Raw genomic sequence first — 14,942 nt, 5'->3', positions numbered from 1 at the left:
TTCTCTAACGTTAGTCTTTCTTTCCTCAATGCTCAATTTTATAAACACTTGACCGATACCCATCAATGCACAGCGCTCTAGCATGTTCTGACTGTGAACACCTAAAGCAGAGGCTCTTAGACCGACCGTTTTAGATTTTTGGCTCATTTCCCCCTATGTTAGAATTGTTTTTGTATGTAAGAATAATGGTTGCAGATATAGAGGGGGGCGCAAAAACTACGCCAAGCAAAAAAAAAAAAATATATATATATATTTATTTGTATATTTATTTGTGTGCAATTTTTGGCGCCCCCCCTCTGGGTGGCGCTCTAGGCAACCGCCTGTATCGCCTGTAGGAAGCTCCGCCCCTGGCTATGTGTATTGTTTTTGTCATGAACCTTTTTCGGACCACTTATTTATTTATTTTGGTGACGATCCGACCTCCATGCTGCTACTCTGGTTCAAACGGCATCCACCAAACAATATGATTTATCTCCACCTCCCCAAAATAACCAAAATCTGACACGGTGTGAGACGTCTTTTTTTAGCTGTTGTGTCGTCATTTCCTGCGATCTTCAGAATGAATGAATGAATGGGCGTTTCTTTGACTATTTATAGGCAAATATGGGCGTTACGTGAAGCCCGCAAAAGCTGCACCGCATTTCGAGTCGATTGTGATATATAAAGGGAAACCGGCGTAGGAAGTGCCGTACGCACTTTCCTCGCCAGTACGCAATGTTCGTGAATTGGGAAATGTATGTACCTATTTTTCGGATTTCTACTACGTAAGCAACCTTCCCGCGTGAATCCTACGCACGGCGTTATACATGAGGCCCCTGATCTCTCTGGCTCCTCTTCCTCTTGAGCTTCCTGGAGGTCCTCGTGTTGGATGAAATATTTATTCTCACAGCCAGGGTTAGTTTTCACGTCGTACATGTGTACACAGTCCAGAGATATGTGAGATTTCACAGACCAATAATGAACTAGGAGGCTGCTGGCAACTTAACATTCAAGGAAAGAATGTTCGATGCGGGCACTGCTGTACTGCTGCTGTGTCATTCAGTCATTATTAACTACACTATGGTGGGGGTCTTTAAAAGTGCTCTGTTCATTATTGTTTAACAATATTTCAATCTTTTTTTCACTTTTTTCAATAATCTACATTTAAGTATAGACATCACAGTAGCATGAATCCAACTTATTGTTAGCAAAGATACATCAACCTTTTTGTAAAAGAAACCCATTATATTTACATCCCATGCTGAATCACTAGTAGTTTTCAATGCACCTTAAAAAGGTACGTGTATCCTTGGTGCTTCAAGTCCCTACGCATATTGTAGTCCCAGCAATCTATACATGCTCAGCAGGAGTCCATTTCTGAAATTGAAGACCCATGCACCTTTGGCTTTTATAGTTTTTAATTAGATAGTCTGATAAATCACCCAAAAGAGCAATTCCAAACAAATCATTGACAATTATAAAAAAGTGTAACCACAGTCCATGTCGAAACCTTCTTCCACTTTAAGATAATTCAGTTAATGAACATCACTGAAGAGCTCACATGATATTACATTATGTTTATTTACACAAACAACATCAAGTAATGGATACACAGTAACATTTCTGGAACCTTCTTCAAATCAGCTTTTCAGTGCTGACATGAACTAACAACGTGATTTTTCATGAACGTCGTAATAGTTCAGCTACAAAATAAACCTCCAGTTGATCATTGTCTTTCGTAGGTTTTCTTCACGCTACGTAACTCATCTTGTCTGCCTCTCCATTTTTACAAAATAACAATACATTGTTTACAAAATGCCTCAAAACATACGTTAGAAATATCATTCAGACACACTTTCAATTCTTATAATAAGAACCATATTTATCGATGAACAAACAACTGAGACCACGGCAGCTTCTTCAACACTCCTGAGATAAGAAAGGTTAAAGGTTCAGTTCGCCCAAATTATTGATTGCAATTTGGTTTTTGGTGCACTTGATTTTTAAGGATGTCTTTCCAGATGTGATATTGTTCTCAATTACAATAACTCCCGTACATTTTTTGCCTTCGGAATTTGTAGTGAGATGTGAGGATTATCTCGAGTAACTAGGACATAAGGCGATTTCACACCGCAGTACTTTTCCCACTTTAGTTCTGATATAGTTCCGAAATGTTGCGTTCACATCAAAATAATACGGAACTAAAATGTGTTAATGAGAACCTTTTTACCCCCTTTTCCGTCCCTGCTAGAAAGCAGGTACTTTCGTGGGAGAAAAAGGTTCCTATTTCTGATATTTGCCGGGCGGATTGCAAACCACGTCCCGTAAAACTCCCCAAAAATGTTGCGAAGCCACCATTTTATTATCCTCGCATTAGCATTATTAGCATTAGCCCAGCGCACAAAGGCAGAGAGACTAACTTGTGGCAACACAAAAGAAAACATGGGAGCGGTGGAGATGAGGAGGTGTCGGCGTTCTGGCGATTTACTCGGAAGGCTTCAGTAGAAGCTTCTGGGAGTCCCAGCAGCTTCTACTGAAGCCTTCCCCAACTCCGGGGACTTCCGGCCGGGGACTTCGGGTGGCAGTAAACGCCGTGAAGTTGTTTGCGGCCTGCCAGTAAACCCAAAGCAGAAGAACTTAGTAACCTTTGTGGGAAAAGTACTGCGGTGTAAAAGCGCATATTGTGAATTAGAACTATTCTTAGTTCAACAACAAAAATACAACTTTTGCTCTCGTACCACTAATAGTTGGTGATAAAATTATGGTACATTGGTAAACTGACCCTCATAACAGTATGACCAGCGAGCTGACAGAAGCGTGTCAGGGGAACGTGTTGAACCCAGCCTTGTTGTGCAGAGGGATTTCATCTGCTCCTCTGAACTCCTCCGCGATATCATCGAACGTCCGTCCTTTGGTCTCTGGGAGGCGAACCCACGTCAAGGCGAAGGCCACCAGAGCCACGACCATGAAGAGCAGGTAGACGTACGCCCCGCACGCTTTCTATGGGAGGGGGAAAACGAGGGCATTATTATATTCAGGGTATTTTATCTGTAGTTATATGGTCTCTTAAAGTCAAAACCTTGTTCCAGAAAAGGCAACATAAAGAACAGTATCATTTAACAAGATAAGAAGATACAAGAACATCAAAAAAGCAGATGAACACACCCATACTTTTTTTTTATTGTATTATTTGGATAATTTATTTCATAAATTGTATTTAATTTAATTTTGTTTTCCTTTTCTTATGTTCTATTTTCTTTTTGTTCTTTCTTTGGTTAAACTATGTAGATATAGCTATATTCCAAAAAATGATAAAAACAGAAGCCAAAAGTATGAAAATGTTTGCGTAAACTGAAATAAGTAAAAAGTAGAATAATAAAAAAGACGTTTGATTTAGTTAGTTTCTGGTCGGCTGCCATCTCTGCAGCGCTATAAGGGTCCGATGCTTCCCAGGCTAACTATTCATTTAATTATTTCAACCTGACGTTAAAGGATTCAACAACAGATTTATACATTTAACATTTCAGTCTGTTACAGTACATGTTGTTTAAACCAGAGTGAACAGATTTACAGCCTGTATTTAATGTGTCTGAGATGAACTGGCTCACACAGCAGCAGGCAGACAGTAAACCCACCAGTAATGGAGGGAAGAGCAGCGCCAGGACAAACTTCCCCCCCCAGTTGAGCATGCTTGTGAAGGCCATGGCGATGGGTCTGGCCTGCTGGTCGAACAGCTCGGCGCCGATGAACCAGGAGATGGGTCCGGGGCCCAGCTCGTAGGCGGAGATCAGGCAGAACACCAGAAGCACCTGCAGGCTGCCCAGCTCCGGCACCAGGTGCTGCAGGAGTTAAGGGCGTAGTTAGTGTTGGGGAAATGTTTTCCTTGGCCCATAACTTTGACCCAGTTTATCATCAGTATCCTCATTGAGCAGAACCTTGGGCTGCTCTCAGTGTTTTGTCTTCCTGTTCCTGCCTGTTGGCGTCAGCTGATAGAGGTGTTCTTGCTATGCACTATGTTGATGATTCTCTCAGAACCAGCTAAATACATGGGTCTGGGGTAGAGATCTTCAGAAACAGAACACATGTCTTGTGAATTCTCCGGCCGAAGCTCCAAATAAGCCGTCAGGGTTTGCCATCAAAGTTCCTGCCCTCGCCGTGTCTCCCTGAGTCTCCATTGCTTCAGAAGTTTCCATCACAGTTAGAAATGACAATCTTTCATTCCAGCCTCCTCAAACAATCAGACACAATGTGTGCTTACAGTATTCTCTTTAATGTTTGTTGTAGATGTGGAAACCAGGTAAGCGTGAAGCTATATGAACATTTCCCTTTTATTTTGGCCAAACAATTGCAAATCCCGATATCATGGCATGGCAATATTCATAGAAATTAGCTTATAAATCTTGAAATGGCACAAAAACATACGGTACATTTAGTTAATGGAGGTCTTTGAGTGAGCATGATGCCAGGAACTCATCTAAAAGTCCGGAGTATAGTCATCATAAATAAAAAATAAATAACCCAGCAACTATTTTTTAAATCTGCTCCACTTCTCACTTCTCTAACAGGATGTTGAGCCCGTCAGCTTTTTCAGACACAACTCATGAGGCTGTAAACGGTTATACTGATAATATAGATTCATTTATCGAGCTCTTGCCAGGTCTGTCAAAGCTTTCCATGCAATAATTGAAATACATTTTTTGAGCACAAATGAAAATACAAAATCACACTAAGGTTCATCTCACCACCACAGAATCCACGATGGTCATGAGCAGGTTGCACACGGCGATGGAGATGAAACCCGTCAGGAGCAGTCTCCTCCGCCCGGCCCGCTCCATCAGGAAGAACTTAAAGGAGAAACAACACAGTGGTGTCTCTGCTCACAGTCACCCTTTTGGCTGCGACATTTTATTTTATAAGGAAATGGAACCGTTTCATCCAAGGTCCAATATCTGGCAAGATGTACAAAGTGACACAATTTGCTGAATAATGTCCTTCAAACAAATTTCACCCGTAGTATCTTCGCCCTGATTTGCTTCATTTTTAAACACATTTTCATTCCATACTTTCTGGGAATTATTTAAATGACCTTGGGTTAGGGTTAGGTTTGGGTTAACCCTAAATTCAAGGTGTTAATATTCATTGCCAATCAATATATAAAATATAGTATAAATACCAAATATGAATCAATTACATTCGAGTCTTTTATCATACTTATTATTATTATTATTAATTATTATAAATCGCTGCTTCCACTTTAAAACGTTTACATGTTCTTCTAAATGTTTGTTCTAGCACCACAGCCCCGGAGGCACCGTCTATTCTTTTTAAACATGCCTCTAACGCAGTGTTTCTCAAACTTTTTCAAACCAAGGACCACTTAACCAATAAAAAAACACTCGCGGACCACCTAACTCCACAAATATCCCAAAACACATCGTTTTTCTAGAACAGATTATAAATCGCCTGAAAATGGTACAAACAAGTGGCAACATGTGTGACGAAGGTGTTGCCCTGAGCTTTATCATGCAATAGAAAGTGAAACTTAAGCTCGTTCCATTGCGGAGATATTCCCGCGAGAGTGCGGAAAACTTAAATGTATTTATTTATTTCAAATGTGAAATGTTACCAATATACTCACGGACCACTAGGGGGCTCTAACGGGAAGTAATGACATCATAAGACATTTTAATCATTCGTATTTTAGGAATATTTCAGAAACATTTTTGTTAACCAAATATGAGCTAAGACTCGAGGATTTTGCACTCACCGCCACCAGAGTGAAGGTCAGATTGACGGCCCCCACCCCCAGCGTCAGGTATTTGGCCTGATCGAACTTGGCCTGGAACACTCTGGTGGAATAATTGATGATCTGAAATAAAGAGCAGAGATGTATTTTTAGTTTAGTGGGTTACTGGGACTTCTCTTTGTGTTATGGGACGGGGTATTGTCCCGACACACTGCCCCAGAAGCTGAGTCAGAGTGCTGATCCTGAATAATGCATTTTATAAATACTACAGCGCTGCAAGTGAAATATTCATCACACTGTGAGCACTGTTTTACCTTAAAGGCATTTACATGAATTAAAACATATTCGTGGGAGACTTCAAATTCATTTTTTACGAGTAGTATCTTCGTCCTATTTTACCAGAATGTTTTCTTAATCTATTTGCGTTTTCCGGACACTGACCGCGTTGAACCCGGACAGCTGGCTGCCCAGGTTGATGATGAGGACGAGGATGATGGGCTGCTTGTATCGGCCCTTCTTGAAGAACTCGCGGACGGTGACTCCGGTCTGAGTGTGTGCCGCCTCGTACTTCATCTCCTCCAGCTCAGAGAACACTTTCTCCGAGGATCCTCTGAGCCTCAGCAGCGCTGCGTAGGTATAAAAACATATTCATACTCATTCATACAGGAGCTGTGATACTCGAGCGCATTGAAAGCATGGTTCCTTGAATTCAGCCATGCATCTAAAGACTGATGAAATAAGTTATTTAGCTCAACTCTCTCTCTAAACTGTGGCTGCAATCTTCGTTAGGATAATTTGCTGCAGCTTCATAAACAATGCCATTAAGTCATTGGTAATGAATCTAAAGTGGCAGCACGTTGCTCAGAACTTGGAAATTCTCCGTTTTGTTTTCCCTTTTCGCCCACCGTACGGCTGCCCTGTTGAATATCTCTCTGCTATAACTCAAGCTTAAGGACTAAAGTATTAAAGCGTGTTCCCACCCGCCTCCGCCCTGCTCTCCTCCCCCCGGTTGATGAGCAGGTAGCGGGGGCTCTCTGGGCAGAACGGCAGCACCATGTACTGCAGCAGGGCCGGGACCACGGACAGGGACAGCATCATGGCCCAGTGGTGCTCCGTGCCCAGAGCCGTCTCCAGGCCGGCCACCTGCACACACAGGAACATCAGTTTCACTAAATATCCAGGTCTTAAAGGTCCCCTATTATTCTGTTCATCAATATATCACAGGTCTCAGTTATATACAAAACATGTCTCTGAAGTGTTTGGCTCCAAACACCAAACATATCATTGCAGCATTACCCATAATCCCCTCTGTTTCTGCCCTGTTTCAAAAGTGCTGATTCTCTGTCTGTTACTTTAGATGAAAATAAGGAGCCCCTCCCCACGCCCCTCTGAGAGACATTTGGTTACAAAGAACTCAATGGTGCTCTAGAGGAGATTCAGGTGATCAGGGGGGGGGGGGGTACCTTGTTACTGATTGGCTAATGGTTACACAAGACAACACATCGTGATGACATCATAAAGTGGCCAAAATCTGATCAGCTCGTTTTCATAAATGGATCAGGACAAAAAGAGAGAGAATCTTTTTTCCTGAAACTTTCAGAGTCTCTTTCCACAGAGGGGACACATGTTGATGTAGAAGAGACATGGAGAAGAGGGGACACATGTTGATGTAGAAGAGACATGAAGAAGAGGGGACACATGTTGATGTAGAAGAGACATGGAGAAGAGGGGACACATGTTGATGTAGAAGAGACATGAAGAAGAGGGGACACATGTTGATGTAGAAGAGACATGAAGAAGAGGGGACACATGTTGATGTAGAAGAGACATGAAGAAGAGGGGACACATGTTGATGTAGAAGAGACATGAAGAAGAGGGGACACATGTTGATGTAGAAGAGACATGAAGAAGAGGGGACACATGTTGATGTAGAAGAGACATGAAGAAGAGGGGACACATGTTGATGTTGAAGAGACATGAAGAAGAGGGGACACATGTTGATGTAGAAGAGACATGGAGAAGAGGGGACACATGTTGATGTTGAAGAGACATGAAGAAGAGGGGACACATGTTGATGTTGAAGAGACATGAAGAAGAGGGGACACATGTTGATGTAGAAGAGACATGAAGAAGAGGGGACACATGTTGATGTAGAAGAGACATGAAGAAGAGGGGACACATGTTGATGTAGAAGAGACATGAAGAAGAGGGGACACATGTTGATGTAGAAGAGACATGAAGAAGAGGGGACACATGTTGATGTAGAAAAGACATGAAGAAGAGGGGACACATGTTTATGTAGAAGAGACATGAAGAAGAGGGGACACATGTTGATGTTGAAGAGACATGGAGAAGAGGGGACACATGTTGATGTAGAAGAGACATGAAGAAGAGGGGACACATGTTGATGTAGAAGAGACATGAAGAAGAGGGGACACATGTTGATGTAGAAGAGACATGAAGAAGAGGGGACACATGTTGATGTAGAAGAGACATGAAGAAGAGGGGACACATGTTGATGTAGAAAAGACATGAAGAAGAGGGGACACGTGTTTATGTAGAAGAGACATGAAGAAGAGGGGACACATGTTGATGTTGAAGAGACATGAAGAAGAGGGGACACATGTTGATGTAGAAGAGACATGGAGAAGAGGGGACATATGTTGATGTTGAAGAGACATGAAGAAGAGGGGACACATGTTGATGTTGAAGAGACATGAAGAAGAGGGGACACATGTTGATGTAGAAGAGACATGAAGAAGAGGGGACACATGTTGATGTAGAAGAGACATGAAGAAGAGGGGACACATGTTGATGTAGAAGAGACATGGAGAAGAGGGAACACGTGTTGATGTAGAAGAGACATGAAGAAGAGGGGACACATGTTGATGTAGAAGAGACATGGAGAAGAGGGGACATATGTTGATGTTGAAGAGACATGAAGAAGAGGGGACACATGTTGATGTTGAAGAGACATGAAGAAGAGGGGACACATGTTGATGTTGAAGAGACATGAAGAAGAGGGGACACATGTTGATGTAGAAGAGACATGAAGAAGAGGGGACACATGTTGATGTAGAAGAGACATGAAGAAGAGGGGACACATGTTGATGTAGAAGAGACATGAAGAAGTGGATTTTGCACAATAGGTGACCTTTAATACATCTCATCACTCCATTTGGTCAAACTAAAGCATCAATCGACATAATGTCCGTACAGAAAACCACCATTTTGTAACAAACCCTGGACAAGCATCGTCATATTTCTCCTTCTCCGTCCTCACCATTCCCGCCAGGATGCCCGAGGCGAAGGACACCTGGTTGAGCGTGGCGAAGGCCCCCCTCAGGTTGGTGGGCGACACTTCCTGTATGTAGAGCGGGTTCAGACTCATCACCAGGCCGCAGAACAACCCGAACACCAGGCGCCCCAGGATCAGAACCTCGAAGGAGCGGCAGGCTTTGGAGGCCGACATCAGAGCCGCCCCCGCCACCGAGAGGCAGTTCACGATCAGGATGGAGTTACGCCTGCAGGGGGGGGGAGAGGATCACAAAGACAGAACAGCAGTGGAAATTAAAGCTGTGTGGAAAGATTTGATGTGGAGCTGCAGAGATTTCGCGGCTTACAAAATATATTTGTTTGGTACAGATCCTCTTCAAGAAAATGGTTGGAAAATGTTACTTTAAACTATTTGTTTTCTATAGTTACTCTGAAAATGTCCAACTGTTACTGTGATAGTGTCAAAGTAAAACAAGACGGGAAAAGGATCACAAGATAAAAGCTTGTGTTTAACCTCAGATGATGCTGGATTATAGTTCAAATCCATTCCATGATCATTTTAATATCATCTTCAATGGTTATGATAATGACGCAAATATCATATTAGCAATGTCATTCAAAAATAATCATAATCAGTTGTTTTTTCCAATTCTCGCGGCCATAATGGAAAATATAGGAACAAAGTGTATTTTTGTAACCTTCCGTAAGAGTCTGCCAGGTATTTGACTCCCAGTGATCCCAGTAAGGCTCCGAAGTCTTTGATGCTGACGGAGAGCGACCACAGCAGCGTCAGGCTGTGATCTGGCATCGACTGGTTGTGCCTGGCTCTCCATGTGTGGTTGAAAAACTCTTCGATGATCTAACGAAAAACACATTAGAAAACATTGTAAACATTCAAACAGAGATTGTTATCTGATCACTGAACATTAAAAGCACGATGTAATTTTCTGCAGCTAGGGGTCTTTTTTTAATAACGCTGATAACAAAAGAAGTCATTTGGTTGCTTGCACAGAAGTAAACTATAGTAACCAAGCATGGTATGTCATGTATGTTGTCTCTTTAAATGCACAATCTGTATTTTTGGCCACTAGGGGTCTCTCAGTCTAAACTAAACAAAAGCTGGAGTTTGCTGGTGTTGTCAAGAAGTGTGGGATCATGGGAGTTGTAGTCTTCCGCTCCTCTTGGTGAGGATTCCTTCAGTGTTCAGGAGGTTTCGATACAGAGCAGTAAATACAGTGAATAAAGGTTCAGTTTGAACGCTGTACGGCTGCCGCTAACGTTAGCTCAGCTTGTTTTTCTCTAGATGTAGTTGTTTTAGACATTGGTAACTTGGTTAGAAAGTATTTAAGTATTCTGTGGAATGTGGCTGCAGTTCTGCCTCACTTGCAGACATGTCGTGCGGTGTAGCTGTGAGATAGGAAACTGGCAGAGCTGGAGCAGCCGCACAGTTTCAGGTTGTTACATTTATTCAGTGTTTTATTGAGAGGGTGAGATATTTGTTTAACGCTCACTCACCCCTGCATCAACCTCAGCAAGATATTCAGAGTGTCACGCAGAAGAAGCCAGGACTCGCTTGTCCACTGTCTTTATGCAAACGTGTATTCAAATGTCCTTTTTTTTTCTCTATACTTAATTTTTGGCTTTTCTACAAAGCTTTGTAGAATGTTTTCAATGTTTCTTGTTGGAGGCCTTTGTGCTAAATACCACTACAGGGGTTCTGTGATTACAGAATAAAAGTATTGATTTCATTAAAAAAAGGCTCTAAACATGAAGATTTCACAAACCTGATGTGATTTCTGATAACATGTGTTTATTCCCCCCCAGCTGCTCACCTTGGCCGGAGCGTTGACATTCCCGGTGTGATATCCGATCTGCAGCGACCCCAGCACCACGGCCAGGATGGAGGTCAGGAGGGTGGCTGTCAGACGGGTCTGAAGCAATAGAGGTCAGTCACATTCAGTTCTGTGTTAAAGGAACATTTCACCCTCGCCATGACCATTTATATATCTGTTGCTCACCCCATGCTATCTTTAATTTGCATAAAGACTTCAAGGTTACATGGCGTGAGTCCATTTCTCTAATTATATTTAAGTACGCACGCAGACGGTTATGTGAGCTCAGTGGTTTCTGCAGACATACGCCACCCTACGACGGCTTGTAAAGGTCAAAGGTTACCTCAGTATTCTCACACACTGGCAACATGTACAATGTTAATGAGTACACGTGGTTGGTAGAGCTCCTTCTGTCTGACTATGTTAATTTGTTATAAAGTGTATTAAAACAAACAAACCTCCTGCGACGCCATTGGTGGATCTGAGACGTTAAATCGCTCCCTGCAGATGTTTGTGCATTTATCTCGGACTTCTGTCGCTGATAAGACAAAAATATTTCACCAGTATTCAGAGTAATAAAGGATTTCGTCATTGATATTTTATGACATTAAATATCAACACATATAGCAAGAGGACTATTCTCACACACATTGTATTCAAATGTGTAGACTTTCACTTCTAAACAAAACGTGTTATGATTGAAGCATTAAATAAAAACTTGCCAATTTATTTAATCAGATCCCGAAAAAAACACTATTTGAATCAGAAATAACTAAACAAATCCAAAGAAATGTTATACTTGCAATGCACAGCTTGTTTCAATACCTGTGGTGCTGTGGAGGTGAGCAGACCGCTCGTCTCCAAAATACAAATCCAAAAAGTGAGAGGAAAATGTAAATCCAGTCGGTGGTCGCTGGGAGATGAACCACCACTCTGAAAAATGTTCACGTAGCTCGCAGTCGTTAAAAACCAAATAGTATACGCGCTGTTTCACATATTGAATATTAATTTGAAATGTGAGTGAACTTGGAGGTTTTTTCTTTCTTAAGACAAGATTAACACGGTACAGTACATGGCGACACCGTTGCAAAATGCAGACTATGCAGCGATGTAATTAAAAAGCAAGACTTTGAAGAGACATCACCGGAGACTTATTTTAAAGACAGTTGATTAATCTGAAAATAATCGATATGATTTTCTTTCAAGTTCTCACCACTGATCCGTAGTGTCGTACGTTGATCCCGTCTTCATCCCTGAGTGTCAGATATGATCCTGTAAATGTTCCTCAGTGAACACACACACACACACACACACTCCCAGTGATGAAGTCTCACCCGGCTGGTGAATTTGTTGCCGTCCTGACAGGAAGGCCTCTGGTTCTCAGGATCAGCTGATTGCCGTCCTGTCCTGAAACTGACTGAGGATCAGTTCCTCTGCTGCGCACACACACCACATTATCGCTCAAAGAAACAAGGCGACTGGTCCCAGGTCAGTGCTAACATGTAGCTCATTTGCATGCTGAGTTGGCATTCTGGCAATTGCACAGACGTGTGCTTTAGCTGTGTGTGTGTGTGTGTGTGTGTGTGTGTGTGTGTGTGTGTGTGTGTGTGTGTGTGTGTGTGTGTGTGTGTGTGTGTGTGTGTGTGTGTGTGTGTGTGTGTGTGTGTGTGTGTGTGTGTGTGTGTGTGTGTGTGTGTGTGTGTGTGTGTGTGTGTGTGTGTGTGTGTGTGTGTGTGTGTGTGTGTGTGTGTGTGTGTGTGTGTGTGTGTGTGTGTGTGTGTGTGTGTGTGTGGTAACTCTGTCCTGTGATGTTCACTTTAATGGAAATGTCGCGAGTGTCTGATGAACGTGCATCTCATTAAGTCTTTCTAGGGACTGTAACACGTGTCTTCTATGGAATACTCAACAACAGCTTTCGGCCTCAGGACTTTCCAAAGCACCCTAACTGATCTCCTCTACATGTGTAGGATAATTTGAGTGACTTATACTTAATAATAATAAATAATAATACATTTGATTTATATAGCACACTTTAAAGACATCATCTCAAGGTGCTTCACAAAGCTATAAGGAAAAATAAGCAAAAAGATATCTAAAGGAGCAGAGTGGATAAAAAATGGCAAAATAAAAAAATTACTGCAAATATGATGAACAAATAATATATTATTATAGATTAAGCTTGACCTTGCTGTCACACTTTATATTCACCACCAATCTGTAGCACAGAACAAAGAGAGCAAAACATCATTAGCACGGGGGGGGGGGGTAAAATGCCTCGTCCACCTGTGAGCAGCTGTGTTCCTGCAGCTCTGCATCACCGTGACGATACGCCTGTCTGCAGCGTGAACTCTAACCCCTGACCCCCCCCTGCAGGCAGACCCCTGACCCTGCACAGGCCCGGCTGCAGCGCAGGTGCTGGGCATCCCCCCCCCCCCTACTGCTAATGTGTAGCTGGCTAATTGCCCTCTGATTACCTGTAATGGTGTTTGATTTGCTTCTAAGTGTTTCAATGCGACCAAAGGAGAAACCACTGAATTCAATCACATCCAAAACATAAGGTGTGCTCTGATGCAACTCTAACATGTACAGATATCCTGTGTTCCTCCATGTTCTTTGTTCAAATTCAAGACTGTATCCCCTCCATCTAAACATGCGAAATTAGTAAACATTTGCTCGTAGTAGTTATGAGTAGAATTTGTTAAACGTACTTTTTAAACGTACGAAATTGATTGTTTTTCCAGGACGGATACAAACAGTTTTAAAGGGAAAATGCTGTTCGGCTGCCGCTCAACGTGTTTCTCTGATGACTTCAGGTCCGAAAGTGGAGGAAGATTTAACTGGCAGCCCAATTATACACAGATGTCTCCTTTTTACAAAAACACTCAAAACAATCGAATAAATAAGTTTCACCTTAAAAATCTGGGTTCTTCTGATGGATTTAGGATGGAGAGTTCACGAGCTTAGCGCTAACATTAGCTCAGCTTGTTCCTCTGATAACTTCAAATCCAGATGAAGGTAAGCATATGATACAAATGTGGATTAAAACTTGATAAACAGTGCAACAAATAATACTCAGACAGATCACAGGAGAACAGAGGAACTTTACTACTTTATTAGAATGATACTGATTTCTCTGAAACTACACAACTCTACTAAACACGTAGCATGGTTTCGGTGTTTTAACGCAGAAATGCTACATTGTATACCTTATAAATATCCCCACGTCAGTTCGGTAAGCTCAATGTTAGAACACGGCTTCTGAAACATGACTGCAGCACCTGTACTGCACGCACGTCACTTTCTCTCAAAACCCCAAATTCCAGTCCTCACCTATGAAACCCCTTCCCTCCACCCCACCTCCAACAAAGGAGAGAACACACACTCCCTAAGAAAACACACACACACTCTTACATCCCGAAGCAGCTGCGTCATTACAGACTCTTTTGAACTTCACACTGGAAGTCAAAAGCCACATGTGTCGGTACAAGACAGATGTACTGCAGCTGCCTGTGGCTCCAGTTTCATCTGTGATACAATCCCCCGCCTCCCCCATTCAGAAACCCCCCCCATCACCAGAACCCCCCCCTCCCATGCCTCCCATCATGCACTGACAACATCCGCACCTTTGAAGTCCCATCACGAAATCAGGGAATCCATCTCATCAAATGTTTATTAAAACAGGTTCATCTCAGAAAATGGAAATTGTTATCTCGTTTAAGTCGTTATTTAAAAATACTAAAATATATACTAAATATATTTTTTCTCTAGTTATTTTCTCACACATTGTTCTTTCATAAGACTGTTGTCTTCTGATTGGTCAATTTTGTATCATAGTTTCTTTGTGCTTCTTGCTCTTATTCATTTTTCTAAATTATTTGACCTTTTTACGATTTCTTCTAATTTCTTCTTAGTTTTTTAGTTATGGTTTGTTCGACATTAAGGGTAGTTTTGTTTATATAAGACACATTTATTATGTGTATTCATTGTTTTTTTATGCCTTCTTAAAATATCCTCCGTCTATTTTCAAGTCAGTTTTAGTGCTAGGTTTCCAATAAAAAGTTACACATGAGTCCCCAGTCAAGTTCGAAATATTGCAAGACATATAACAT

The 14,942-nt window shown here is 41.9% G+C and overlaps 1 protein-coding gene and 1 pseudogene across 1 annotated transcript; one reads left to right on the top strand and one right to left on the bottom strand.

Annotated features, from left to right (window-relative positions):
• Positions 1 to 2,799: 2,799 nt before the first annotated feature.
• Positions 2,800 to 11,306, bottom strand: LOC117442579 (solute carrier family 2, facilitated glucose transporter member 1). Its single transcript, XM_034078548.1, has 10 exons — positions 11,292 to 11,306; positions 10,834 to 10,932; positions 9,700 to 9,860; positions 9,009 to 9,249; positions 6,706 to 6,868; positions 6,167 to 6,351; positions 5,747 to 5,848; positions 4,722 to 4,823; positions 3,615 to 3,818; positions 2,800 to 2,979 (listed from the first exon to the last, which is right to left on the bottom strand). Exons 1-10 carry the CDS (start codon positions 11,304 to 11,306, stop codon positions 2,800 to 2,802), a joined length of 1,452 nt encoding a protein of 483 aa, XP_033934439.1.
• LOC117442585 (coiled-coil domain-containing protein 177-like) overlaps positions 10,827 to 14,942 on the top strand; it is a 78,396-nt pseudogene continuing 74,280 nt past the window's right edge.

Source organism: Pseudochaenichthys georgianus, unplaced genomic scaffold (genome assembly GCF_902827115.2).
Source record: "Pseudochaenichthys georgianus unplaced genomic scaffold, fPseGeo1.2 scaffold_444_arrow_ctg1, whole genome shotgun sequence".
NCBI classification, from domain to species: domain Eukaryota; kingdom Metazoa; phylum Chordata; class Actinopteri; order Perciformes; family Channichthyidae; genus Pseudochaenichthys; species Pseudochaenichthys georgianus.
The sequence above is the reverse complement of the archived record's forward strand: the minus strand, read 5'-3'. Positions and strand labels throughout refer to the sequence as shown.

Coding starts and splice junctions, on each gene's coding strand:
- LOC117442579 (XM_034078548.1), bottom strand. Junction 9,861..10,833: donor ATGTCAACGCTCCGGCCAAG/GTGAGCAGCTGG, acceptor GTTTTTCGTTAG/ATCATCGAAGAGTTTTTCAA. Junction 6,869..9,008: donor CGGGCATCCTGGCGGGAATG/GTGAGGACGGAG, acceptor CTGTGTGTGCAG/GTGGCCGGCCTGGAGACGGC.